This window comes from Rhinolophus ferrumequinum, chromosome 3 (genome assembly GCF_004115265.2).
Source record: "Rhinolophus ferrumequinum isolate MPI-CBG mRhiFer1 chromosome 3, mRhiFer1_v1.p, whole genome shotgun sequence".
Lineage (NCBI taxonomy): Eukaryota > Metazoa > Chordata > Mammalia > Chiroptera > Rhinolophidae > Rhinolophus > Rhinolophus ferrumequinum.
This window is the reverse complement of record NC_046286.1, coordinates 101,500,428-101,528,416: the sequence shown is the minus strand read 5'-3', so window position 1 is coordinate 101,528,416 and position 27,989 is coordinate 101,500,428. Positions and strand designations below refer to the sequence as shown.

The 27,989-nt window shown below is 41.8% G+C and overlaps 1 protein-coding gene across 2 annotated transcripts; it reads left to right on the top strand.

Annotated features, from left to right (window-relative positions):
* Window positions 1-32: 32 nt before the first annotated feature.
* On the top strand, window positions 33-27,681 carry SLC22A2 (solute carrier family 22 member 2). 2 transcript variants are annotated; one of them, XM_033094422.1, is made up of 11 exons: window positions 33-652; window positions 2,009-2,112; window positions 7,121-7,275; window positions 9,573-9,741; window positions 14,244-14,358; window positions 15,640-15,746; window positions 17,034-17,248; window positions 18,156-18,264; window positions 18,809-18,921; window positions 22,480-22,579; window positions 25,759-27,681. In XM_033094422.1, exons 1-11 carry the CDS (start codon window positions 242-244, stop codon window positions 25,823-25,825), a joined length of 1,665 nt encoding a protein of 554 aa, XP_032950313.1. In that variant the 5' UTR covers window positions 33-241; the 3' UTR covers window positions 25,826-27,681. The 2 variants fall into 2 exon arrangements, with proteins under 2 accessions (XP_032950313.1, XP_032950303.1); XM_033094412.1 differs by having other exon boundaries at window positions 7,118-7,275.
* The last annotated feature ends 308 nt before the right edge of the window (window positions 27,682-27,989 follow it).

Below are 27,989 nucleotides of genomic sequence, written 5' to 3'. Positions count from 1 at the left end.
CGCCCTCCTACTTGCTCAGGGCGCTTCAGGGCAGCGGCAGGACGCACATCCACCGGAGAACTGCTCGGCTGGAGATTAGCCTGACCACGGAAAGGTCTGGACCAAAGGCTGCTCCTTCTAAACTCACGCTCACCCTTTGACTTTTGGTCGAGTTGTGCTGAGCTGGCCACAGCCTCTCTTTCAAGTTACACTTGTCCCAGCCCGGGGGAAAGCATCAAGACGTCTCCTGCCTCCGGTAAAAATGCCAACGGTGGATGACATTCTGGAGCACATAGGGGAATTTTGCTTTTTCCAGAGACAGACGTTTTTCCTCTTAGCTCTGCTCTCAGCTTCCTTCGCCCCCATCTACGTGGGCATCGTCTTCCTGGGCTTCACCCCGGACCACCGCTGCCTGAGCCCCGGCGTGGCCGAGCTGAGCCGGCGGTGCGGGTGGAGCCTGGCGGAGGAGCTGAACTTCACGGTGCCGGGCCCGGGGCCGGAGGGCGAGGCCTTCCCCCGCCAGTGCCGCAGCTACCAGGTGGACTGGAACCAGAGCGCCCTGGGCTGCGTGGACCCGCTGGCCAGTCTGGCCTCCAATAGGAGCCACCTGCCGCTGGGCCCCTGTCTGCACGGATGGGTGTACGACACGCCTGGTTCCTCCATCGTGACGGAGGTAAGTGAGGCAGGTCTTAGAAATGACTGAGCAAATAGTGAGGCTTTTCTTCAGGAAGAAGCCAGGAAGGTCCACACATGCTCTTTGGACTCAACATATCTTTTAAAATCCTAATTTCCGACAAAAATATGCAGCCTCTTCCTTGTCTGGAGCAGGTAAAACTTGATCCAATTTAGGCAATGATGATTCTCATGTATGCAATTCTCAGCAGTAGGAAACAAGCAAAAGCATAGGAGAATTGCTGGAAATAATGCCAGGAAAGGGGAAATTTGCAAGCCTCCTCTTTTTCTGGAAGCGCTCCCTCCCCTTCCATTCTTCCGTCATACAGATGAACACTCGAAAGCTCATGGAACTCACCTGAATGGTGCCTCACTGATACGATGTACTTTCTCTTAATCACTTTTCTATTCAGTGTGGTCAGAGAGTCTGTTTTAAACCATTTGGCATTGGAGCTTACGCTAGCTCCAATTATGTTATTAAAAACTACAGCCAACATTAACATCTAATTGTGAAGACTTGTTTTTATTAGAAGAAAAGCAAAATAAGGTGGTGCAATTATTCTGAAAATACAGAGAAAGCCAGTTACCTAGCTTAATTTAAAAAGATTGCTTGGCTAATGTGAAGATATTCTGTATGGACAGACATTTAGCTACAGGAGCCTTTTTTTAAGGATCTAAACTGGTCTAAAAGTTCCGTGAAATGTGGAAGACCGGATTTAACACCGTACAACTCAAAGAGGTTTTACAGCATGGCTGGTCTCATTCCTTCATACAGAGAGGAGGAAACAGGCGGAGAGCAGAGAAACATTTTGCCCAAGGCCACAGAGTGAGAGAGTTAGCAGTTAGCCCTAGACATCGGATCTGCTGACTTCCAGGCTAGCACCTGTCTAGCTAGACACTGCCTCTGGTTCCAAATGAGAGCAAAGGTAACAAACAGCCTTTGCAAAGGCTCCTAATCTTCCAGCTATTGAAGAGACAGCAAAGAGACACTGAACAGCCCAGCCTCCTCGGGGCAGCATTTGTATCCTGTTCAGGCAACTGTTTGCCTCTGTGTATGAAAATTAGAAAGAAAATGGTTTTGTGCATAAATGAAGATTACCCAGTTTCAGCTGATTTAGCCACCAGTAGTGTTTACCCTAATGACATACTGCCAAATGGATTGCTACACAGATTGTGGGACAAATCTTTTGGTCGGGTAGAGAAAGTTAACATAATAGCAAGAAAACTGAGTGTATGGCGTTTCAGCTGCATCTGTTCAATGTCCAGGATACATAACGAGTCCCCCAGGCTGAGCTGTGTCTAACAGGATTTTCTTTTCTTTCTCTCCTGACTTGGAACCCCTCTTGCCCTTTGGCAGTTTAACCTAGTGTGTGCCAACTCCTGGATGCTGGACCTGTTTCAATCGGCAGTGAATGTAGGATTTTTTGTCGGGTCCGTCAGTATCGGCTACATAGCAGACAGGTGGGTGCCACAGGTTCTGAAAGCACTTGAGTTCACCTGTCCTTGCTTGAACACCATCCTTTCCCATTCAGACAGACTACAATTGCCCGGCCTACCATTGGTTGTCTTGACAATCTCAGACCTTTTCTTTTGCCTGGATAAGCATGGCCGATGCTTTTATCTTCCAGTGCTCTGGATCATAGAGGGATGTTTCAATATTCGACACCAGGTTTCCTTGGGGGGCTACCCAGAAGCCCAGAGTACAAAGGAAGACTAATAGGTGGTTTGATCCCTTTTGTAATCCCGTCTCCCTCTCTGAGGACCTCTGAGCTCTGTCCCTCCTTTTCTTGCCTCTCATATTCCCAGAGCCAGAGCAGACTCGCCCTGCTGCTGTCCTTACGTTGGCCCATGGGATTGCAGGGGTCCTGAATTGGGGCCCTGAGGCCGGATGTAATTATAAGTATGGAACCTAGGATGAAATTTGGTGAAAGGGCAGCGGGTCTGTCTCCACTGAGAGAGGTAACTGTCCATTTCCATAATGTCAGTGTCCCTGGAGAGAGATAAGGAAAGACTGTTCCACGTGGAACGGCCAGGAGATGGTCCACTCAGATAGTCTGTGTGTGCAGAGGCTGATATTCAGTGACTCGGAGTAACCCCATGTGTTTTATTATCCATCATTAGAGAATCCCAGATTCACTGTGCTGAATGTTCCTTCTACCTTGCATCTTTACTCTGTTCATGACCAATTAGATATTTTTAGGAGTCCTCAAAGGGAAAGGGACAGAAAAATTTGTTTTAACTTGATAAGCACTTTAGATAACTTGGCCATCAGAGCTAATTATTCAATGCTCACCGTGCCGACTGTTTACGGACTATTTTCCACGTGCCAGGCACGGCTCAGCATTTGAACAATATCATTCTCTTTAATCATCAGTCACCTAGTGAGATAGTAATATACAAATATATGTCATTTTAGTGGTAAATAAATGGTAATGGAAATATACTTTATGCTTGTTGCTCCCCAACTATATCTAAGATATAGATAAACCCAAACCTGTGAGTATAATATAAAATGTAAACAGAACATTTTCTCTGGTTATCTTACGTTGTCAGGCTGGATTAAAATTTACAAATGTGTTAAAGATTGGTAAGGATGGCTTAATTTGTCACATCCCCAGGGGCATCTGCATTTTCACAGCCCAGCCCATTATGGAGCAGGGGAGTGGGAGGGGACATTTGAGATGCTGGGCCACAGGTAGCTCCACCTACCGCACCACGTCTATAACTGTCTGCACAGCTTCCCTTCAAGGCTCTCTCTGGGATTCTGTGGGAGACTTGTGAAGAGGAAGTTCATTCACGTTTATTTTTATTGCTGCATAACTGAGGACAGTTGTTTGGAGGTGACCCCTTAAGTCAGGAGAGACACACTGGCGAGGGGCCGTCCAGAGTCCGTCTTGCTCCGGCGTGTGGCCGTCTAGCCCGCTGGCTCCTCGTTCCCGCCCCACTCCCTCCTTCACTGTCAGGCGCAGACACTAACACTCGACTCACCTGCACGGAAGTGAGCAAATAGGTAACAGAGCCTCACAGCTGGTTAAATAAATGAGTTAATTATTCTCATCCCACTCAAAGAGTTGGAGACAGGTTATAATTCTCTACTGACAGTGCATTCCTGACTTATAACCCCCAGTCAATTATCCACCTTCTTAGATGACTTCATCATTTTGTTCATACTGTTTAATTCTCCTATGTAAAGTTGGTTACTCGTTATTATTCCCCAAAAAGCTGTGTACATATCTCTGTGGCTTTTTTTCCTAAACTATCTGAAGTTTTGTTGGTTGTAGCCCCTTCTTCTGTTCTATTTGTGTATGCATGTAAGAGTGTGCAACAAGATAACCATCACAGAGTTCAAAAAAAGGCAATTACTTTTTGCATAATTAATGCTATTTCTGAACGTTTTTCAAATTTTATACAAGAATCTCATGAAAACCCATTTTATGCTATAGATTAAACCAACATTAAATAAAATAGGTTGTCTTCTACGACAAATTTTTAAAATACAACCTGACAGTTGATTAAGAGGAAATTATGAAAAAGTTATAAATAAAAATACTGAGTATTAACACCAAGCCAACTTTCTGAAGGTCAGCTTTGCAAATGGAAGGAAGGAAGGAAGGAAGAACAGAAGGAAGAATGGAAGGAAGGAGAAGGGAAGGGAAGGGGAGGGAAGGGAGACATATGTTAGAGAATTTGAAAATAAACCTTTTATTAGATGTCTAATTTATTTCATCACCCATAACCTCCTAAAGGATGATTTGGAGTGTCACCTGACCCAAAAAAGGAATCTCTCACCAATTCAAGATTTTTTACTCTATTGATCAGCAACTACAAGTGCTATATTTAGTGCCATGCTGTAAATGTTTGACAACTGGCTCTCTGAGGGGAAAAGTCCCAATTTGTAGCATTTGCTGACTTCCATAGTGTAAATACTCCCATGGTGGTCCACTGCGAGCTACCCAAGTGAGGTCACTGAACACAGAGTTGGCTAAAATATGCACCATCAGATGGTATTCCCACCATACAGACACACAGATAGCTGTAAATAACACCGTGAGCATAAATAATGGTCAAACACAGTGAAACCATTAGGAAGCAATAAATTTTGCATGCTTATTACACTTGTTTTTAATATAATTTACTTAATTGTAAGTGTATAATTTAATTTTTAATAATGGCTGTGTTTAACAATTAGCTCACAAATTTTCCGAAAATCTAATAATTAGCTCTCAAGAGCCAGCACTGCAGGGGCCGGATTTCATGGTGGAACTAGAGCAAAGCAGAATCAAAGTCCCAGCGGTCACAGTCAAACTTACCCAGCTCTGTGGAAGCTTCTAAATCAAGTTCTCCACTACCCACTATATGCCAGTCAGTGTATTGGGCATCCTCGTGTGTTAATTTAAGTTAGGATCATGCTGTGTTTCACCGAAAATAAGACCTAGCTGGACAATCAGCTCTACTACGTCTTTTAGAGCAAAAATTAATGTAAGACCCGGTATATATTATATTATATTATATTATATTATATTATATTATATTATATTATACCCGGTCTTATATTATAGTAAAATAAGACCGGGTCTTGTATTAATTTTTGCTCCAAAAGACTCATTAGAGCTGATGGTCCAGCTACATCTTATTTTCGGGGAAACACGGTAACAGCCTTTAAAAGGAGATTTTATTATCCCCAATTTGCAAATAAGGAAACTGAGGCTCAGAGAAATGAAAGCAGTTCTTCTCCAATGTTAATGTGCATATAAACCCTTGTCCCCACCCCCCGCCCCAGTGATCTTGTTAGGATACTTGTTCTGATCTGGCGGGTCTGGGGTGGACCTGAGATTCTGCATTTCTGACCATTCCCATGAGATGGTCTTGACCTTGGGCCATATTCTGTGTCGCAGCAGTTAAGGACTTAAGAAGCCAGCAGCACTTAAGAAGTCACCCCCCTCCTGTTTTATCTCTGTTTTCATTGAACCACTGAAGGGGTTTTGTTGCAGGGGGAAAAGTTTTAAACCACTATTCTAGATCTCCAAAATAAGCCATGCCTTTTTTTTTTTTTTTTTAATAGCATTGTATGCTTATTTGGATCATGTCCCCCAGTGAAGTTTTTCTGCATCATAGATTGATGGTTGCCAGATGGAAGGGGGGTTAGGGGTTGGGTGAAAAAGGTGAAGGGATTAAGAAGTACAAATTGGCAGTTACAAAATAGTCACGGGGATGTAAAGTACAGCAAAGGGAATATAGTCAATAATATTGCAGTAACTACACATGGTGTCATACTATACTAATTGAGGGGATCACTTCGTAAGTTATAGAAATGTCTAGCTACTATGTTATACACCTGAAACTAATATAATATTGAATGTCAATTGTAATTGAAAATTTTTAAAAAAATAAAAGAAGACCTGCAATCACAACTGTCCAGCCACCACCCCTGAATGTGCAATGTTACTGACATGAAGCTCTAATGACTATTCAGTTTGAAGTAAACAAAGATTTAATAAAACCTTGCTTTCTGTGAAGAATTATTAAAATATCCACTAACAGCTAATCAGGGCGTCTTTGAGAACAAAACCAGGAGATCATGATAAAAATGTGAACATAAGAGTGCTGAACCCCAAGTCAACTTTCTGAGAGCCAGCTTTGCAAACAGAAGGAAGGGGCCGGGGGAAGGAGGGCTTTCTGCCAAGTTCTTTACATGGAATATCTCTCTTAATCCTCTTGTCATTTGGGTCAGATAGTTCTCTTCCAGATGAAGAAATTGAGAAAGGTTGAATAACTCACCCGAAACCATAGTAAGTGGTAAAGTTCAATCCAGGCTTCCAGGTTTTCCTCTGCTCTGTGTACTGAGACACTCTCCAGGTCTCTACGCTGATAAACCTAAGACTCAAATAAAACGTGTGGAAGCTATCCTTCTAGGGAACGCCATAACAAAGGCCCTATGGGGTGGCCACATGTGAGGTGACTGACAGACCAGGAGACACAAAAGACCGTTTCCACAAAGTCCAAGAGCAGAGTTTAAAAGGGATGGGGGAGTACACCAAACACTGAATTTTGTTTTCTCTAAGGCGAAAACGCTTGGGTGGACAGTTGGTTAAGACTGTTTGTGCAGAGGCCCCAGCTCATATGGTGATGGAAGACCTAGACAGGCCCCTAGGGCATTCGGTACTGGGTGGCCTAGAAGAATCGCCTCCCTCCCTGACTGCGCTCCACAGTGTGGGACTGGGAAAGTGCTCTAGTGCTGGGGGAAGGGCCTATTATGCGTAAAATGTATGCGTAGTGTGCACTGACCAAAAGTCTTGAAAACTCTTGAACCTGAAGTCAGACTCTCTTGGTGGGTATTAATCCGTGCTTCCTGAATTTCCGTAATTCAGAGTTAACCTCCACTTTAGATTTCCATAGCTTCCATGAATGTTCTACAACCTTCCTACATCTAATCTAATTCTCTTCCCTGTCTCTGTTTTTCTCCTAGCAGGTTTGGCCGTAAACTCTGCCTCTTGGTTACAATCCTCATAAATGCTACATCTGGAGTTCTCATGGCCATTTCCCCAACCTACACATGGATGCTAATTTTTCGCTTGATCCAGGGACTGGTCAGCAAGGCAAGCTGGTTAATCGGCTACATCCTGAGTAAGAATGCTTGTGATTGCAGCTGGGGGAACAAAGGGTCATTGCTGCCAAAATATAGTCAGGTCGAGGACTGCTGTGTGGAAAAATGGACTCAGCTTCAAGACAGTGTTGAGAGATTTTTTTTTTCCTGTATCAAAAGAATTTCTAAAATCTTTTCAATCAACTCATTCTGCATTCCACCTATAAAGAAAACAATGAAGTCAGAAATGAGGGTAAACATGCCATCCAGATTCTTATATAACTGGTTAGGAATTTGTGTTTTCTGTACCCTGGGGTGTTGTGGAGACGGAAAAATGTAGCCAACCAGGCCTATACATAAAGAAAATTCAATGATGACAGATATGTTACATTTATAAGGGACTTTAATACTTTGCACAAATCTATTCTAGTAAAACCATACTTATCCTCAGTTATATACAAGGAACTGAGAATGTAAGTGCTATGGTCCATCTAGGCTCCTCATCCATTTGCAGGACCAGGAATATCATGTACATCCTATTTATTAGGAGCCAGAGTTAAGCTTAAGCTCCATAGAGTATAGAAGAATATTTGAATTCTGACAGCATAATATCTTTAAAGCAATAGTAAGAAAAATTACCGCCATTATTAGATCTTAGGAAATTATCCCATCATTACTTTCCCTTCAGCTACATTCAAATAGCATCCATACCCAGAGAGATGAACACTCTGAAATTGAAAAAAAACAATAGTAAAGCTCTCATGGCACACGAGAGAACTATAATATGTGTGCTTAAAATTTTACCTGCAAAGTTAATTAGGGCAATTCCGTGAGATAAAGAAAAGAGAGTGCTTGATACTATTAGGTGCCTGCCATGGCAGGCACCTAATCTATGTTTGGTCAACAAAGGAATTAATGTACACAGTTATTCCGTCAGTAACTTGGTTTCTAGAACACATACTACGTAGAATTCAATTCTGTACATTTAAATTTCAGCACAGTTAATTTCAGCCTTCTCCCATTAATTTCTTTTCCAGTCCCTCTGGATGCCCTGGAGATACCCCTTGCTACGAGACTGTGCTGTCCCATCCTCAGACCCATCCATGACCCAACCACTTTGAAAGATAGACATTTCTGTATATTGGGCACTTGCACGATTTTGTTTAATGCTGTTATAAAACACTTTTGGATAATTCACAGTAATTTATAGAAATTTTTTTAGGATGCATTTCTATTTGGTTTATAAATGATTGAAGTCTTTAACATAATTTCCAAACATTTAAAACAAAAACTGCGTGGCTCATGGAATATCTGAAATTTCAATTCTAGTATGTTTGTGATATAAAAATAACTATTCCTTAAATTCATGTACCGCAGACTTCATACATCTGTCACAATGTAGTCATGGGATGAGATAAAGCTGATTATTATCCCATGTGCAGTGGTATGCTGATAAACTGGCTCTTGGAAAATAAAAACTCTGATTTATGGTGTTTTCGGATTTCTAAGTTGTAACTACCCCCACCATGACAGATTTTTAAGACATCAATAGGTTTAACAACCAGCTTGCAAAATTCCAGAAAACTTCAAGATCAGTTTTTGCAAGCCAGAACTAGCTGACTCCAGTCAGCTGGAAACTCATTGCTAGGTTTTTAAGCCATTTACACACATTAACAGGATTGCTAAGGAAATGTTCAACTCATGTAAGAGAACAAGTCGTATTGTATTTAGTTGCGTAGAAATCATCTACAATCTAAACTTAATGTTTGATTCATTTATTCAGGTCTTAAATGATCACTGCCTTATTACTCTAGGTCAAAATTTTTTATGTATCCAAAATACAATTGCACTTGTCCATGAGATTGTTCTATAACTCAAGTTTTGCTGCTCTTGGCAGGCCTTTCACCACCCTCTATTGTGAGATTATAAGATTTTATGTTAATCCTTTTGCCACGATGGTCGGATATATCCAAATGAATATATCTGAAATTTTTATACATACAATAATGTCATTTATATAAAAAGCAGCTCAAATTGTTATTATTAAATGCATAAAATAGTCAAAATATCAACTTTTTGTCTTTTGTGTGGATTTCTGACACATTTTGGAAAAAAAACACTAGAAATCAATTAATGCAGCAAAAGAGTTAATTAATGCAACTGCAATAATTCTAACAAAATAGGTTCCAAAGAACATTTAAAACTTTTTCAGAGAGCTATATAGAAAATTCTAGAATTTGGACTCCTTTCTTGAGGTTGGCATTCTAGTTTCTGCAGAGTTGGACAGCCAGCTCATTGTTGTACTGACTTGCGCTGACCACATGGGTTCTCTCTGCAGTTACAGAATTTGTCGGGCTGAGCTACCGGAGAACAGTGGGGATTTTTTACCAAGTTGCCTTTACCGTCGGGCTCCTGGTGCTTGCTGGGGTGGCATACGCGCTTCCTCACTGGAGGTGGCTGCAGTTCACAGTTACTCTGCCCAACTTCTGCTTCTTGCTCTATTATTGGTAAGTCTGTTTGGAACAAAAAGGAAATAAATTGAAATATTTTATTTCTGTCTTCCCTAATGCCCAGCATCTTTCTGAATTCCAAGGTTTCCTTCACGCTCTTGTTTCACGGGAAGCTCAGGTCCATGTTTCAGGGATAAAAACCAAGACTTTCAGTCTGTCCCACCTCTGGAAATCAAATGTCCCTTCCCTTTGGCCTTAAGAGTTTTATAACATGGATCTTACATTTTTCACATTATTTATGTGGTGTTTAAATTAGTTTCTAGTGGTGTGGTACCCTTTGAAGAGACTGACAATATTATTGCTCTTATTCTGTCCCTCTTCAGAGAAAACTTTAGAGTAGAGGAAGCAGAGCATGGCACTTGTGTCACCTCTCCCTACATGCATGCCCCAAACAGACGTCCCCAATCAACCACAGCAGTCTTTATCCCTGATAAGGCCAACATGGCACCCCCGCAGACCTTACCAACCAATCGTAGCTTCCAGGGCAAGTGAAATATGCCTGTCACCCTGCCCACGGGAAACGTGGAAAACAGTAGAGACAACAAAAACTATCGAAAACCTCTAATGTGACATTACCTGAAATAAAGCAAGGATACTGGATTATCAACCAAGTTCTCTCCCATGCAACAAACCCATGTATTTCATTTCTGGGCATCTTCACCTGTTCTTCCCAGGGTTGTCTAAGAAATAAATATCTCAACCTTCCCAGGAAGCCTGTTTCTCCTCCAAAAGCCAGTAAAACTCTGAGAGTGATCCTTAGCTCCCTCTTTATGTCCATTTCTACCTCTTTTGTGTCTCTGAATCCACCCCTTTTTTTCCTATTCCCATCAGGAGTTCATGATTTCTTGTCTGAATTGCTGCGATAGACTCAAAACTGGTCTCTTTGACATTTACTTTACCAGCCTCTAATCCTTTTTAAAAAATCCAGTTCCACCATGAAACTCTCCAACTTAAAAGTCTCAATAGTTTTGTTCCCTTCAGACTAAAGTCCTTATACTTTAGCGTGACAGAAAGGACAATCTATTGTCCAAGTTCTGACCTCTTTTGAAGCACTTCTTGCCACTTTCACCCAACAGAGTCACATTGAATTGACTTATAATTGTACCAGCTCCGTGATGGGACATTTTCAAAAGATCACTCAAGATGCAGAGTAGAAAACAGGTGTTTTGGTGGAAGAATGGAGGCAAGGGGATCAGGTGAGAGACTACTGCCATAATCGTTGCAGGAGAGAATAAGAGCCTGAATTAAGACAGAAGTTGTAGGTGTGAAAAAGAAAAAAATATAGACAATAAGATGGCGATGACAGAGCTTGGTGAGAGACGGAAAGTGGAAGTTTAGAAAGAGAAGGTGCCGCGTGGATGACACCCAGAGGGTAGGCTGTGTGTCTGCGTGTTGACAGGTATGTCGTTCAGAGAGAGAAGGAACACAGGGGGAGGAGCAGGCATACAAGGGAAGGAGATGAGGAGAGCTTTGGATAGGCAGAACTTCAGGTGCTGGAAGGACATCAAGCGCAGATAGTCACGTCTTCATTGTAACTATGGGGATGGATGAGTTCACTCCGAGACAATGAGCAGGACAGGGAGAGGAACGGGGTGGGGCAGAACAGGAGAGAACACAATTTTTGAAAGCCAACCTAAGGACAAGGAGCCAGGACTAAAGAATGAGGTGGCACCATCAGCACGAAAGGAGTTACAGGGACAGAGGGGGTGTGGAATCACAGGAGGAGGAACCCTGTGCAAGCCTCACCTTCCCTGAAGGTGACCCTGGTCAGCCTGCCCAGGCGGGGCCTCTGTCCCATTTGGTGGCATTGTGTACACACCTCTGCAGCCTTCACATTTCACTGCTTGTTGGCATTGACTGTCCATTTGACACTGCATGACTTGACTGTGTGCCCCAGTAAGCTGTCAGCTCTTTGGGGGCAGGTAACATTAGGGGACCTCCTGCGCAGCTTCCTGTCCAGGACAAGGGTCCCATAGATGATGATCCAGCCTCTGCTTGAGCACTGTCATGGATAAAGCTTACTTTACATCGAGCAAGCCGTTCTACTGCAGAACCCAAAGCTCAGGATCAAGAGAAGGTTCATTGGGCCACAATTTACGTTCCTGTCAAGTTTAACCAGTGCTCCTAATTCTGCACTTCAAGCTTCAAAAAATTACTTTACCTTCTATTCTACCCATCAGTTCTTTAACTATTTGGATATGCCTCTCAGAATCCATCCAGACCCTCCACCTCTAGGCTAACCATTTCCGGCTCCTACCTCCTCTGACCTGGTTCCCAAGTCCTTCACTTTCTTGGGCCTCAGGTAACAGTTAGCCAGACTGACTGTGCTTCCTGAACTGTAGGTGGCCAGAGCTGAACATACATGCCAAGTGTGATCTAGAAAAATGTCCCTGTGCCGTCACAGCAGAGCGGACCGTGCTGTGAGCTATGGATTGATTGATTGCCACTGAGCATATCATGCTTCTGTTCCTGATGTCCAGTCTTCACCGAGGAATTGTCCTGGACTCCTCCTCTCTCCATCGCACTCCTACAAAAACATGCATCAGATTGCCTTTTGAACCCTGCCTCTCAGAGCAACCCTTCTCTCCCTGAGTGATGACCCAGCGGCGGCCTTTCTGACTCTTCCCCGGAACTATAACTGGAGCAGTCCTGCCACCTCCTTTCTCACAGTCCCTCCTCCTCCCATCCACCCACCCTGAACCAGCGCTCAAAGCGTCCTCTCCCGACACAGCCCCAAGTGGCTATAGTCCTGCTCAAGGACATACAGGAGCTCCCTTTGTCCTGCTAGGTCAAGCTAAATCTGTGCAGCCTGGCTCATAAATTCTCCCACCAAATGCTTATCTCATTACTTTAAGAAATCAGCTCTCAGAATAATATCCATCTAAAACATTTGCTTCTCAGTTGGTTAGAGTGCGGTGCTTTTAACAACGAGGTTGCCAGTTCAATCCCCACATGGGCCACTGTGAGCTGCGCCCTCCACAACTAGATTGAAACAACTACTTGACTTGAGCTGATGGGTCCTGGAAAAACACACTTAAAATAAAATTTAAAAGTTTAACACATTTGCTTTCCCCCATGACGGTCTGCATACTTCCACCCCCACCCTGCCTGTCAGTTCCTACAGCTAACAAGCCTGGTGCCCACCTGAGCTGTCCTGCCTCCCCCTGTAGCACAGACCTGGGTATTCAGCCGTACCCTGCTCCGTGGTTTGCTTCCTGTAGCTCCACTGGGAACTCTCCGGAGGGGGGCCCTAAGGCTTCCTGCAGAGGGCTGAGTAGAAGTCAGCATTGGAAGGAGGAAAGACTTATATATTCCCCTGCACAATTTTATAAAAATGTTTTTCTTATGGTGAGGACTTTTAAGATCTACTGCCTTAGCAACTTCTCAATATTGAATATAGTGTTGTTAACTCTAGTCACCATGCTCTACATTACATCCCTAGGACTTACTTATTTTACAACTGGAAATTTGTACTTTTGACCACCTTCACCCATCTACCCTCCACCCCCTGCCTCTGGCAACTACCGATCTGTTCCTTGTATCTATGAATTTGGTTTTTTTGTTGTTCTTTATTTAGATTCCACATATAAGTAAATCATACTTTGTCTTTCTCTGTCTGACTTGTTTCACTTAGTATAATGTCCATCCATGTGTCAAAATGGCAAGATCGTATTCCTTTTTATGGCTAAATAATATTCCATTATATATGTATATATAATGTATATCACATTTTCTTTTTCCATTCATTCATTGATGGACATTTAGGTTGCTTCCATACCTTGGCTATTGTAAGTAATGCTACAATGAACATGAGGTTGCATATATCTTTTTGAGTTAGTGTTTTTTTGTTTTCCTCAAATAAACACCCAGAAGTGGAATTGCTGGGTCATAGCTAGCTCTATTTTTAATTTTTTGAGGAACCGCCATACTGTTTTCCATAGTGACTGCACCAATTTATAATCCCACCAATAACGCACAAGGGTTCCCTTTTCTCCACAGCCTCGCCAACATTAGTTATTTTTGTCTGTTTGATAACAGTCATTCCATCAGGTGGGAAGTGGTACTCACTGCGGTTCTGATTTGCATTTTCCTAATAGCAAGTAATGTTGAGCATCTTTTCATGTACCTGTTGGCCACGTGCATGTCCTCTTTGGAAAAAAAATGTCTATTCAGATCCTCTGCCCATTTTTAAATCAGTTTGGGGTTTTTGTGCCATTCAGTTGTATGAGTTCTTTATGTATTTTGGATATTAACCGCCTGTCTCATCCATGATTTGTAAAGATCTTCTCCCACTCGGCAAGCTGCCTTTCCATTCCGTTGACAGTTTCCTTAGCTGTGCAGCCCTGCACTATTTCATTTCCTTTGTAGACCCACCCGAATCTCACTGTGCAAGATCCCTCACAGAAATCTGATTATGGCCGCTGGAGGGGAGAGAGGGATCAGGAAGATTTCCCCTCCACTTAACAACTTGCTCTCATAACACTTGTACTGTACCCTAGGTGCATACCTGAGTCTCCGAGGTGGCTAATCTCCCAGAACAAAAACGCTAAAGCCATGACAGTCATTAAACACATCGCAAGGAAAAACGGAAAGTCTCTACCTGCTTCTCTTCAGGTGAGCCAGCCGCTGCAGTATTAGGTCGGGGATTCCAAGCACTGTCTCACAGGGGTGCCACCTAATGGAACGGGTATTTCTGTTGTACTAAGATTATTGGTTCCCTGGACAGATGTTTTAAGCAGATGGAAAAACATAAAACTAGAAGGAACCCAAAAGTCATGTAAAATTCCAAGGAGGAGCTTCTGGCTTGTGCTTCTGAAGACTGTGCTAGCCACTCACGCCTTAGCACCTGACGTCTTGTTTACCTGTGTGTCCGTCAGCATCCTCAGGGAAGGGGGTTTTCCCCAGAGGGGATTCCCGGATCAGTAAAACAGATTTTCAAACACAATAATTTCTTAGAATTAAAAAAAAAAAAATTGGATAGAAATTGTCCCGAGATGTTGTAAGCAATCCTCTGCCTTCTTGAATAGAACGAGTTACTGAGGTGTCCGTTTTCTCGGCCTTTTGTGTTTTGCCGTTAGTAGACCTTACACCTTTAACTTAAGTCTTTTCAGGGGCTGGAAAAGAGAAACATTTATTAGTAAATTATGTCAAAATAAGAATAAATCATTTCTGAATGAGGATCTATGATGGGTAACCCATGAGAATTTAAGATTTTACTTAAATTTACTTAAATACCTTAAATTTACTTATTTACTTGAATACTTAATACTTAAATACTTAAATTTACTTATTTACTTAAGTAAATAAATTTACTTAAAAACTTTACCTATATAGAAAGAGGATTTGAGCCCAGAGGCCTTTCTTCTTCCCTTCCTCTTTGGTTTCTGGGAGGTTGGAATACACGTTCTTTTCCAGTAACGAGCAGCATAGCATCAACGCTTAGGTGTATACCTGTGCAGAGATTGGCCAGGGAACAAAGCTCGCATGAGCCATTGTCTCGCCAGAGGTCAGAGTTCATGTAAAGGCAATAAGTCTGGTCATTGCTGGTCTCGCTAGAGGTTTCGTCCCCTAGTTTCTCGATCTTTCACACACCATCACATGGGCTTCGACTTACCCTACCGTGCTTTACCTATATAGTATCACTTTATGTTTGTGCATGAGTTACCTAACTTCCTTGTATCCATCTTCCTCTTTTGTGAAATGGGGTGAAAAACATAGACCCTACCTTCTAGGATCGTTGTAAAGACTAAAGGAGCTCAGGTTTGTGAAGGGCTTAGCATAGTCCTGGGCACGTAAATACTCCACAAGTGTAAGGTACTATCGTTACTCCTGCACGACCCAGGGACACCATCATTAAATATATAAAGCTGTTCCTATTGTTTCTACTCTTATTAGAGCCTCAGACCTGAGGAGGAAATCGGGGAAAAAATGAATCCTTCATTTCTGGACTTGGTCAGAACCCCTCAGATAAGGAAACACACTTTGATCTTGATGTACAACTGGTAAGGAATATTTTTCACAATATTTTCTCACAAATCTCTCCACATCCTTTTCATCTCAGTCATCCACATTAAGGGGCAGGACAAGAGTACCTTCAAAGCATAGCCTAGTTCCAGTATTAGCATCAATAGTATCAATAATATCAGCAAGGGCAGTTCATTTATAGCAGGTTTTCCAGATACCATTTTTCTCAGGCAGCTGTTGAAATCAGCTTCCCGTCCCAAAGCATTAATTAATACATTCTCAACCGTGGCCTTACCTTAGAATCGCCTAGGAGATTTTCAAATACCAAGGCCAGACCCCCTCCCAGCCAAGGATACTGTTAAATTAGTCGTGGGAAGGGCCCAGGAACTAATATTTTTTAAATTCTCCTGGAGATTCTAATATATAGCCAAAATTGAGAACTATCAGTATAAATCAATTGACGATGGGTGTACATCTCTCTCGATTGCAAGGGCCTTTTTTTCCCCTTTTCTACCTGGAGGAGAAAACAAAACCTTTAGAACAAGAATGAATCGCAAGAATAACCCCCTGGCTCCACGGTCCAGTTACCCGAGCGTGACCGTTTTCATGGCCTGCAGGTTGCTCTGGCGCTGAGCTGTGTGCTGCGCCCAAGCCTTCTTCGGTATGGCACGCTTTGCTTTCGGTGTGCAGCACGGGGTGACTCATACAGCTGATGGAAGATTGATAGTCACTGGCAAAAGCAAAGGTCATAGGGAATTAATTTAGCAACCTTCACCGTATAGCATGAAAAATGCTTCAGTCTGAATCATTGTGACTCTTGCCAGTTACCATCATATTTTCCATGACAGACCATGAATACTTTCAGTCCACAAAACTAGAAACACTGTCAAAACGTTATTTGTATCATGGCAGAAGATGAATCATCACGACGAAAGGCTGTACCCATTTGGTGCTCTGGTTTCCCAAAATTTGAATTCAGTAGTCAATCCTTTGGTCTCGATTGTACAAAAAGACCACAGAGAAATAATTAACAACCACCAATAACCCGATAGAGTTTTACTAAATAAATCATCCTAGTAAGACAGTTCTTCTTGCCTTTCAACCTGGCTAGGGAATGCTGTCCTAATTTTTCCCGTCTGCTCGTTGTGGGTCACAGCCAGCCACAGCAGTGGGTCAGATAGTGTCAAAGCAATGGAATGGAATAGCAATAAGGCGATGACAAAGAAAGGTGATCTGCAGTCAACTCTGATTTTTTCCAGAAGTCTCCCCCTTTCGGAGACTCACTGTTGGTGCTTGGCTTGACCTGAGCTCTCCTCTTTACTCAGGTTCACAGGCTCTGTTCTCTACCAGGGCCTCATCATGCACGTGGGCCTGGCAGGGAGCAATATCTACCTGGATTTCTTCTACTCCGCCCTGGTGGAATTCCCAGCAGCCTTCCTCATCATCCTCACCATTGACCGCGTCGGCCGCCGTTATCCGTGGGCTGCATCAAATGTGGTGGCAGGGGCAGCCTGTCTAGCCTCGGTTTTTATCCCTGATGGTAAGCGTCAGGCCAAGCGGGGGTCCTGTTTTCCAAGATCCTAAGAAGAGGGGTGTCACAGGCCTTTGACAGGAAGACCATGTAATTTACCATCCAGATCAATTTGAAAAGAACGAACACAGTATCTCAGACCTTCCTGACAAACCCATACGGCCACCCTGCCTGTAAGAACAATCGAACCCAGTGTTTGCCTGATATAATATAATCACACACAGTTGTTCTCTGATGTGATAAGGAGGACCCTGCTACAGGCAGTCAAGCCAGCCCAGAGCAGAGAGCAGGCTCTGAGGTAGAGCAGGCCCAGGGTTGGTCTGATTCCAGCACTTCCCAGATATTATTTGGGCAATCCCCTTGACCTCTCTCCACTATTCTGTAGAATCAGTAAGAACAATTAGGTGAATGCCATCCATTAAGAATTATTCGGTTCCGTCCTTTCCTTTTAAAATACTTTCCCAATGAATGGGAGCAGAAACCTGCACAATCCTATTAGATTGATGCAAAAGTAATTGCAGATTTTGCAATTGTTTTTAGCCCTTTAAACCGCAATTACTTTTTCACCAACATGGAGCTTTGTTGGAATCCTCCAGTTATTTGCAGTTATTTAGAATATGCCCATATTTTTGCCATTTCTTTTGGGTGACCTCTATAGACTAACATTGGCCCAGCTTTGGAAACTGGTATAATTCTGGTGTCATTAATGATTGAGGTTTAAAGCTAAGAAAGTATTAGGACTGTGTCTAAAGTTAAAACAAACAGACGTGGGAAATATGCTGACCTTATCTTGAGTCGATGGAAGAACCAATTCTGCTTTCTTGTCCCATTCTGGAATGTGCAAACCCCGTCTGGAGCGCTGTGTGAAGACCAGGGGTGCTGTTCGGTATGTGTAAGTGGTACGTTTATCCCTCAGATCTACAATGGCTAAGAGTCATGGTCTCATGCTTGGGCAGAATGGGGATTACGATGGCCTACGAAATGGTTTGCCTCGTCAATGCGGAACTGTACCCCACATTCATCAGGTGAGCACACATTTTGCTCAGCATGAAGAGGGTGGTTGGGGCATTTGCTTCCTGAATAGAACTACCCCAGGTGCCAGCAGAGCACACCTTACTTCTCAAAACACAGGGTAAGAGGGGATGAGAACATTTAAAGGCAGTAGCCAGGTCCCACCCTCACACTTACAGGCTGGGGTAAAACACAGAAACCGTGTGAGAACAGAAGGTAATGAATCGCAAGAGAGAGATTACCAAATGGCCGCAGGAGATAGTGACCAGAAACAACACAAACAGGACCATAGAAACAGAGATGTTGGTGATGAAAGTGGAAAGTGAAAACCGCCCCTCAATTAAAAATCTTCTAGAAAGTTAATATAAAACAAATATAACAGAACATGAATGAAATAGTGTACCGTATATCATTTATGTGTATTGAAAATAATGTGAACACTTTTTCCAGTTCACAGACATTTTAATGATTTGGGGAAGTATTTACTTGGGTGTCGGGTGGGAGATAACTACTGTATTGTGATAGGTTAAAAAGTGAAATCAGTTTCTTGCATTTCAGGAATCTTGGTGTACTTGTCTGCTCCTCAATGTGTGACATCGGTGGCGTTATCACGCCATTCCTGGTCTACCGGCTCACTGACGTCTGGCAAGAGCTTCCACTGTTGGTTTTTGGTAAGAACTCCTAAGAGATGTCTTTGAATGAAACCTATTTTTCTAGGGACCTGCATTCTTCTACCTCAAAACAGGCGTCATGCCTATCTGTAATTACTTAACATGACTAGTAATCAGTAATAGTATTAGTGTTAGTATACTAGATTAGTAGCACTATTAATGTTAGTAGTAGTTACTGTCAGTAGCTACTAATACTCAACTAGAGGAATCCATTCAGAGCCATGCCTATAGAGGTACAAAGTCAAGAAAGAGCAAGATGAAGAAGGTCCCTATCTCTCCTCACTGATTTTCACCCCTCCTTGGGTCTCTTTATCAAAAAGCTCTCTTTCTGCCTCCTCTATACCGAGATGTGGAAAAATACAAACTCTTTACTCCATCACTTTAAGGAAAGGCTGTTAACATTTTGCAAAGGGCAATTTCAAACCGTGGGAAGCAGCGACCACGCATTAGCATAATGGAACATCTGTGTTGGTATTGGGCCCACCTCCTCAGATTCCTCAGGCTTAATTAGCAGTAAGCAGGGCTGGCTCAGCGCTCCCTTCTGACACTGCAGGAATGCACCAAGGCTGAGCCTTCCCAGCCCTGACCAGTCTGGTGGAGAGAAAGTGACAGGGACAAATCTAATTATCAGCAGTGAACACATGGAGGCATGTGTTGAACCAGAAGTCTGCAGACTGTCTACCGGCTCACTGACGTCTGGCAAGTCTGCAGACAGGGGACTGGGAACCACTTCCATTCATTCCCATTGCCTTTTCCCACAGCTATGGGCTACGGGACATATCCTCTCCTAGGCATGCACACACGCACACACACACACAACATTCACCTTCTCATGTTAGCCAGAACGCCTCAATGCCACCCATTTCAGTCTCCTTTCAGACCCATTCTGAGTCCATTTTAATTGGACAAAAATGTAATGCTTTTCCCCAGGGGCATACAACACTCACTTAATTTGGGGGAGGAAGGAAGAGACCCTCTCCGCTGCACCCCAGGGGAGCTCTCCTCACTCTGTCACACACAAGTATCTCTGCTCATTCCTCTTCTCAGGGATTTGTGAGGGAAAATTTTCCACTGCTGTAGATCTCCCAGTAAAAGTTCCAAACCGCTGATAGAACTCACCCTCGAAACAGACCCTACGAATTTCACCATATTCCAACTTAACAACAACATGGCCAAATGGTAGAACACAAGCTCTTTATCCTGCGATAACTATAACATGGTCACAGAACGGCTAGCACTGCTTATGGGACATACATGCCCCAGATTCCTTCTTGCCCCGACACTGGCTGAGAGACCTGTCCCCAAAGCCCCCTTTCCATGTTAGGAAGTGCCATCACACCCTCTGGACTTCTTCCTTCCAGGGACGAAGGTGGAGATGCCTCCATTTCCACCACTCCCGTAGGTGGGTGGGCAGTGAGTGATTGATGGGTCCGTGGGATATTTCTGGGTAGAGACGAGATACTTCAGGTTTCTCTGAGTCCTATTTAACAAAGAAGTGCAAAGTCCAAACCCAGAGGCACCACTGTTGAAACTCCCTCAGACCTCACCTTCCCCTTGAAAAAATAAAGGATTTTAATTGCATTTCAACATTTCAAGTAAACCCTGTGACAATTCCCCATTGTATTTTTGCTAGTAATTTCAACTTCCCCCACCAACCTTTAATCTGAGTAGCTAGCAGGAGGCACAACTAATAGTTTTACATGTTAACTTCTTTCCCTTCCTTTTCCACATAACGGTATGCTAATTGTGTTCTTGAAATAGCCAGAAACAGAACTCTAGAAGGTTGAAAGTCAACAAACCCACTTGAAAGAGCACTGGAGAAAGTGATAAAGAATGTCCTGGTGATTAGTCGTATCTTTGCAAATATAAAAGCGCTAAATGGGTGATGATTTGGTTACTCTACTGTATTCTCTTCATAATTCATTCACTTCAGAGAATCAAAGCCAGCTGAATATGTTTACTGCTTGCATGGGTTAAATCAAATGCATCTTTAGAGGTCTGGAGAGAATTTGAGAGGTTAGCTATTTGGTTCATAGCATGCCGTGAGCACTGTTCTAAGCTACTTAACAAACTACTTAACAAACAGGAACTCATTTCAGCCTCAGAATAAGCCTGGGAGGTGGGCATATCACCCCACTTCATATAGGGGAGTCTAGAGCCTCAGGGAGGTTGTAACACTTCCCAGGGCTCTAAGACCAGTAAAGCAGGCGTCGGAGCTGGGACCAGGTGCCCAGAGCTGCTGGCACTCAGAACCACTGCACTCTGGCCTCTATGCCACCATTTTTTAAGGATGCAAACATGGAGTCTGGCATGCATTTTTCTGTAATTCCAAAACTACTGAGAACCTACATCCCACTTCTTGCACTCTATTATAGAAAAATACATAAAAATGTAAACTTAACACCCCAAAACTTTATTGAGAATTTAAAGAAACAAAAACACTATAATGTTTACTACTATCTCCCAGCATATGCAGAAAATTAGAGCTGGAGACAAAGAAAAAAAGAACAGGAATTTATTGAACACCTGAATTCAAACTCAAAGTCCTGGCTATTCTTATGAATGCTGTTATGCAGTAATACCGAGGTAGGACAATTAAGTTCACAAACTCGTCCTAGAAAAAGTGCTCCATACCTCACTGCTGAATATCACTGCGGTCACCTTTGAAATATTCCCCTTGGGAAGCTATGCACCGACGCCAGTGCCTAAATCCACTCTTCAAAGCAATTTTGGAATTCTTTCTGGAATGACCATCATAGCTGTTGTCATATTACCCTTGATGTCCTGAATGTCATCAAAATGTCTTCTTTTCAATATTTCCTTTATCTTCCGGTAAAGAATGAAGTCATTGGGGGCCATAGCATGTGAGTAGGGAGGGTGTTTCCAATACAGTTATTTGTTTGCTGGCTAAAAACTCCCTCACAGACAGTGCCCTGTGAGCTGGTGCATTGTTGTGATGCAAGAGCCATGAATTGTTGGCGAAAAGTTCAAGTCGTCTAAGTTTTTCACACAGCCTTTTCAGCACTTCCAGGTAATAAACTTGGTTAACTGTTTGTCCAGTTGATACAAATTCATAATGAATAACCCCTCTGACATCAAAAAAAGTTAGCAACATCATTGCAACAAGTCCATGAACTTAATTGTCATGCCTCATACATGATTCATTACTTCTATTTGCCAGTAATGATCCAAGTTTCTGACTCCTTTTCATCACTAAGTGCTTTAATATTGGCAGGGTTATGTTCCTTCTTTTCTTAGAGTTGATTTTTTTTTCAGAGTTATTTTCTAACTCCAAAGTATCTTAATACTGTAGCAATGTCCTCTAGCCTAGAATAAACTTGACTCAAAATGTGAAGTATTTCATTTCCCTATAAGGAATTGTAATCCAACGGAGTTTGGGATCCACAAAATATTTATGATGGAGAATAGGGCCGTCAGATGGCAAAGAAATTAGTAAGTATAGGAAATCACACAAAACATTTTTTTAAGAAATAAGGGGAGCTCTAATTATAGAGCCTGAATGTTTCTGAATGTGATTTACATCTGTTTGGCTTTCAGCTGTGGTTGGCTTGATTGCTGGAGGACTGGTGCTGTTGTTACCCGAGACCAAAGGGAAGACTTTGCCTGAGACTATTGATGAGGCTGAAAACATGCAGAGGTGGGGAGCTGAAATTCCGGAAGGAACTATTCCATACATGTTTGGCGCCAACTCTGTAGCAAGTGGGAAGGAAAGATGAGGTTGAATCTATACCTCATACCACACATTGAGATCAATTCAAACAAAATCAGACTTAAGAGGACCAAAAAAAAAGTAAAATAATGAAAATACTAGAGGAGAATACCTTTATACGTTTATAGTGGGGAAGGTCTTTGTAAATATGGCCAAAAATCCAGGACCCATTTTTAAAAAGATCAATAAGTTTGCCTTCACAAAAATTAAAAGTTCTGCATTGAAAAACTACCAGAAGCTTTGAAAAAATAGCAAATGTGGAGAAAATATTTACTCCTCTATAAAGGACTAATTTCCCCAATGTATAAAGAGCTGTAACAAATTCATAAGAGCAACTACCCAATAGAAAAAAAATGAGCAAAGGGCTTAAACAGATAATTCAGTGAAACGAAAATAAAAACAGCTCTTCAATATATGAAAATATACTTAACCTCCTTCATAATATGAGAAGTACAAATGAACACTGTGCTAATTTTCACTTGGATTGTTGAAGCCTAGAATAAACTTGACTCAAACTGCTTGGGAATATATTGTGTTAGGACATAATGTGGGGAAAGAATCCTACATTGCCTGTAATAGGAGTAGAAATTTGAAACCTCTATGATGGGCAATATGACAATAGTAAAATAATTACAAGTGTGCATATCCTTTTACCCAGCAATTCCACACTTCTAGGAATTTACATGTGCAAAATGACATATGTACAGGATTATTCTTTAAGGCAATTTTTTTTCAATGTAACAAAAGACTGGAAACAAACTCATGACCACTGATTGGGAGGTCAGTTACAAAAATTATGGTATGTCATTCAGTAAAATACCATACAGCCATTAAAAAAAGTGAGGCAGCTTTATATACGCTGACAAGAAAAGTTCTCCAAGATATATTATTAACGAAAAAAGCAAAATATAGAAAATATAAATTCTACCATTCGTGGGAAGAAAGTGAAAAATATATATGTATTAAATATATACACATATTTACTTGTATCTCATATACGAGTATATACATATGCAAGAACCATAGCACTGGCTGTCATTGAATTGGGTGGCTGTGAGAGGGAGACTTTTCAACACATACTTTGTTGTACTTCCTGAATTTTGAACCATATGAACCTATTTAAAAAGTAAACAAAAAAATCTAAATAAAGAGAAATGTATGAACACTCCCCACAAGTTTGTCGCTGCTGATATTGTTGTTGCTACCATTGTTGCTTCTGCTGCTGTTGTTCCTGCTATTGTTTCTACCGTTGTTGCTGCTACTATTGTTGTCACTATTGTTGCTATTGTTGTTCCTGCTGTTGCTACTGCTATTGTTGCTGTTGTTTCTGCTGTCACTGCTGTTGTGACTGCTGTTGTTGTTATTGTCACTGCTGTTGTTGTCACTGTTGTTGTTACTACTCTTTCTGTGGCTACTGTTGTTGTTATTTCTGCCGTTGCCATTGTTGTTGCTGTTGTTGCTCCTGTTACTGCTGTTTTTGTTGATGCTGCTGTTGCTGTTGCTGTTCTTGGTATTGTTGTTGCTGCTTTTCTTGCAGTTGCTGTTGCTATTGTTGCTGTTGTTCCTACTGTTGTACTTGTTGCTGCCGTGGTACCTGCCATTGTTGATGCTGCTATTGTTGCTGTTACTACTATTATTGCTGCCTTTGCTGTTGCTGTTCTTGCTGCTGTTGCTGCTGTTGTTGTTCCTACTTTTGTTGTTGTCACTATTGTTAATGCTGCTCCTATTTTTGCTGCTGCTGTTGCTGTTGTTCCTGTTATTGTTGTTGTTGCTTTTGTTGTTGCCACCATTGTTTCCACTGCTGTTGTTGCTGCTGTTATTGTTCCTGCTGTTGTTGATGCTGCTGCTATTTTTGCTGTTGTTGTTGCTGCTGTCACTGCTGTTATTGCTGCTTCTGATACTATTGTTGTTCCCATTGTTGTTGTTGTCATTGCTGCTGTTGTCACTGTTGTTACTGTTCTTGCTGCTTCTACTGTTGTTGCTATTGTTGCTGCCATTGCTGTTGTTTCTGCTGTTGACGTTGCTGTTGCTGTTGTTGTTGTTCCTACTTTTATTATTGTCACTGCTGTTTTTGTTGCTGCTGCTTTTGCTGTTGCTGTTCCTGGTATTGTTGTTGCTGCTTTTTTTGCAGTTGCTGTTGCTATTGTTGCTGTTGTTCCTACTGTTGTACTTGTTGCTGCCGTGGTACCTGCCGTTGTTGATGCTGCTATTGTTGCTGTTGTTGCTGTTACTACTATTATTGCTGCCTTTGCTGTTGCTGTTCTTGCTGCTGTTGCTGCTTTTGTTGTTGCTGTTGCTGTTGTTGTTGCTGTTGTGTTGTTGGTATAAAGACTTGGAGATCAGTAGACTTGCTTGGGCCTTTACATCTGAAATCTGAGAGGACTCCAGCACCACTGCGTGATTCAGATAAGCTTCTTCTACTCTCCCTTTCTCAAATTGGTCCAGAAACTGAGGAAGGACTAAGTACCTCCAGGTGGGGGCAATTCTATAAGGAACTTGGGGATCCAGTAGCAGCCCCACACCATATGTCAACATTACTATCAACAGGAACATGTCAAGAGAACATGTCTGGGAACAAAAAAATGGAGAAAACAGCATTTTTATGAAATCAGCAACATGCTGGTATTCATAAAGACAAGATGGCTGAGAAAACTTGCAATTTAAACAAATTTTTGAGTTGATTTTTCACTTGTCCAACTGTTGAAAAGTAAATGAACTTTGGTAAAAATAATTTTTCAAATTCTATTTGGAGAACTGATGATAACAGTGTCTAGATTTTCCAATCTTCCTGTTTAACCTTTATGATTAAATTTAAGCATTTTCCTCATTATTTATTACACAGAAGGGTAGAATACCTTACTTAAATAAGGAACTTAGGTCATTCCCACTCCTCAGAGAGAGTTTTAGGAATCACTCCATCCACATTAGTTATTCACCTAGCTCTGTGTACATTTTCTTTTTGAGAGTCACCACTCACAATCCATTGCAAAATTCATCCTGGACAAAGCTTGTACCCATTTGTTGTTCTATTTATTTATTATCCACTTTATTTTGGTTTTCAACTTCCTCATAATTTCTTTCTCCCCTCTCCATGTTTATTATTGCAGACCAAGAAAAAACAAAGAAAAGATGATTTATCTCCAAGTCAAGAAACAAGACATTCCACTAAACTGAGACCTGCTATGGTTTTGCTCTGTTAATACAAGGCCAGAATCAGAGATTTCTACTCTCATTGCAAATCCCATACAATTCAACCCTACTTCTCTTTGAATCCGATTAACCTAGATCTATGACAAATGGGATCTGTTTTACTACTGTATAAAAATCTACCTGTGGGACCAGATCCTACAAGCCCCTCCAGCTCACTCTATCCCCAGCTTTCCTTGGACAATGGCTATTGGTTTTCTGGGATTTTCTTTTCTATCTTTGTATTTCTTTATTTTATTCCCTTCTCTATAATGATATCAAACCAAAACACATAGGGGAATTTTGGGCTAGGGAACCAAAAATATCTGAAAAGCAATAAAGTTGGGAGCAGAGAGCCTGTTAAATAGATAAAATATCCAAAGCAATATCAGGCTGTCCAGATGTATGTCAGGAACTTTAAATAGTCCTTTCAGTATCACAAGTGAAGAAAATTTTAAACATTATTATCTGATTTAGACTTTAAGGGAAACTAAAATACATTAATCAGGAACACAAAATGAGTAATCACTAAGTCTATTTAGACTGGATAAGTACAAATTGTGCCTTCTACAAAAGATCTTGCGAAGAGTTTAATAAAAAGTAGTGTTCAAGTTGCCATAATTAAACCATGGTGATAATGTTTCAGTCTGGTCAAAATTTGTAGATTGAAAATATATTATTTTACCAAATATAGTAAGTAGATTTTTGAAAGCTAAATACTACAAAACCTATAATGAAAAACAAAAGTTCCTTACCCTGTTCTACCTCTAGCAACTCCTCAGAAATAATTTTCAACTATTGCAGCTGTTTTTCCCTGAGATTTTTCTTCATGTATCTGAATAACTTGCTTTATACAGACATTTCTGGATTTTTTTAGTTTTAAATATTACCAACTGACTTTTTAATATAAAAGATAAAGACTTAGTTCTCTTCACCTCTCCCCTCATCCCAAGACACACCTTCTCTTTTCCCTTCAAACTTTGTTTTATCACATTTTTAGTAAATCAAATAATCAACATTCACATCCTTATGGCTATGTAACTATTATTAAAAGCTGAGCCACACACTACACTATATTATGATTACACTTCCTTTATTTCACATTCTGTTTTTCCTGAACTTGGGTTTTCATTGCTTTGTTTTCTATGAATTCATCGTTAATTTCCCCCCAACTCTCCGACAGAATAAATCTCCTCTCAATGCATTCAAAGACCTCACAGATTGGTTCCTGCTCCTTCTTCCTGAGAGACCTCCCTCCGGGAGCCTGAGCCCTCCTGCTCCAGGGGGCGTGGCTGATCTCTAGACCTGATGCACAGCTGTTGCCCTGGACTATCCTTTCTCCACCTCTTTCTTGTGTTGAATCTCCCGTGTCTCAAATCCCAAGTCACCCTCATCTTGGTTTTCTCCCTCATTTTGAAGAAGCACATCTTCCAATACCACTCTGAAAGAGCACACACTTGTCCTTCTGTAGTCTCTTCTGTAACATCAGGAGTTAAAACCTGCAAACCACATGTCCCCAGCCGTGTGCCATCTAGGTTTCTACAAGTCTCTACCAGTGGGCAGCATTGGCCAGGTAGGAAGGCAGGAGCAGAGAGAAGCCATTTTCCCCGATATCATGAAGTCTAGCTACCCGAACCAGAGGGACAGAGGCCTCCTGGTCCCTGCTCAGTAGCACTGGTGCAGTTCTAACAGTGGCAGTGACAGTAGAAGTGCCTCGTCAACTTCATGGCAAGCACAGACTCTCCGGCCCCGGCCAGGAGCACTTGCCTCTTCCTGGTCTTATGTAAACATCCTCTTCTCACTCTAGCACACCTTTCTCCCTTTGCTCAACCAACAATTTTGTAAACAAGTGCATGCATTAAATTGCCTCTTTTTGAAATACCTACAGTGACTTGTTTTGCTGATTAAACACAGATTAATATTCTCCTTATATCCATGAGTAGCCAACACCCAGGAAATAAATGCCCAACTATGGGAATATGTGGTTTGTTAGGAAATACGTGGTTTGTTAAATGATGTGACTGGGGTTAACACACTGACGGAATTATTGTCAGGGAAAAGTGGGGTGCTGATAGTATCTATCCATAGATGGAGTGGCAAAACAGTTACTTAAATTATGCTCCAAGTACCTGAAACGACATGCCTATCCAAA

What these genes read in the sequence shown, in the direction of transcription:
- SLC22A2 (XM_033094412.1), top strand. Translation starts at nt 242, where the DNA reads ATGCCAACGGTGGATGACATTCTGGAGCACATAGGGGAATTTTGCTTT. An exon ending in ATCGGCTACATAGCAGACAG is followed by an intron (nt 2,113 to 7,117) that starts GTGGGTGCCACA and finishes TTTTTCTCCTAG; the next exon opens with CAGGTTTGGCCGTAAACTCT. An exon ending in TTGATCTTGATGTACAACTG is followed by an intron (nt 15,747 to 17,033) that starts GTAAGGAATATT and finishes CTCTTTACTCAG; the next exon opens with GTTCACAGGCTCTGTTCTCT.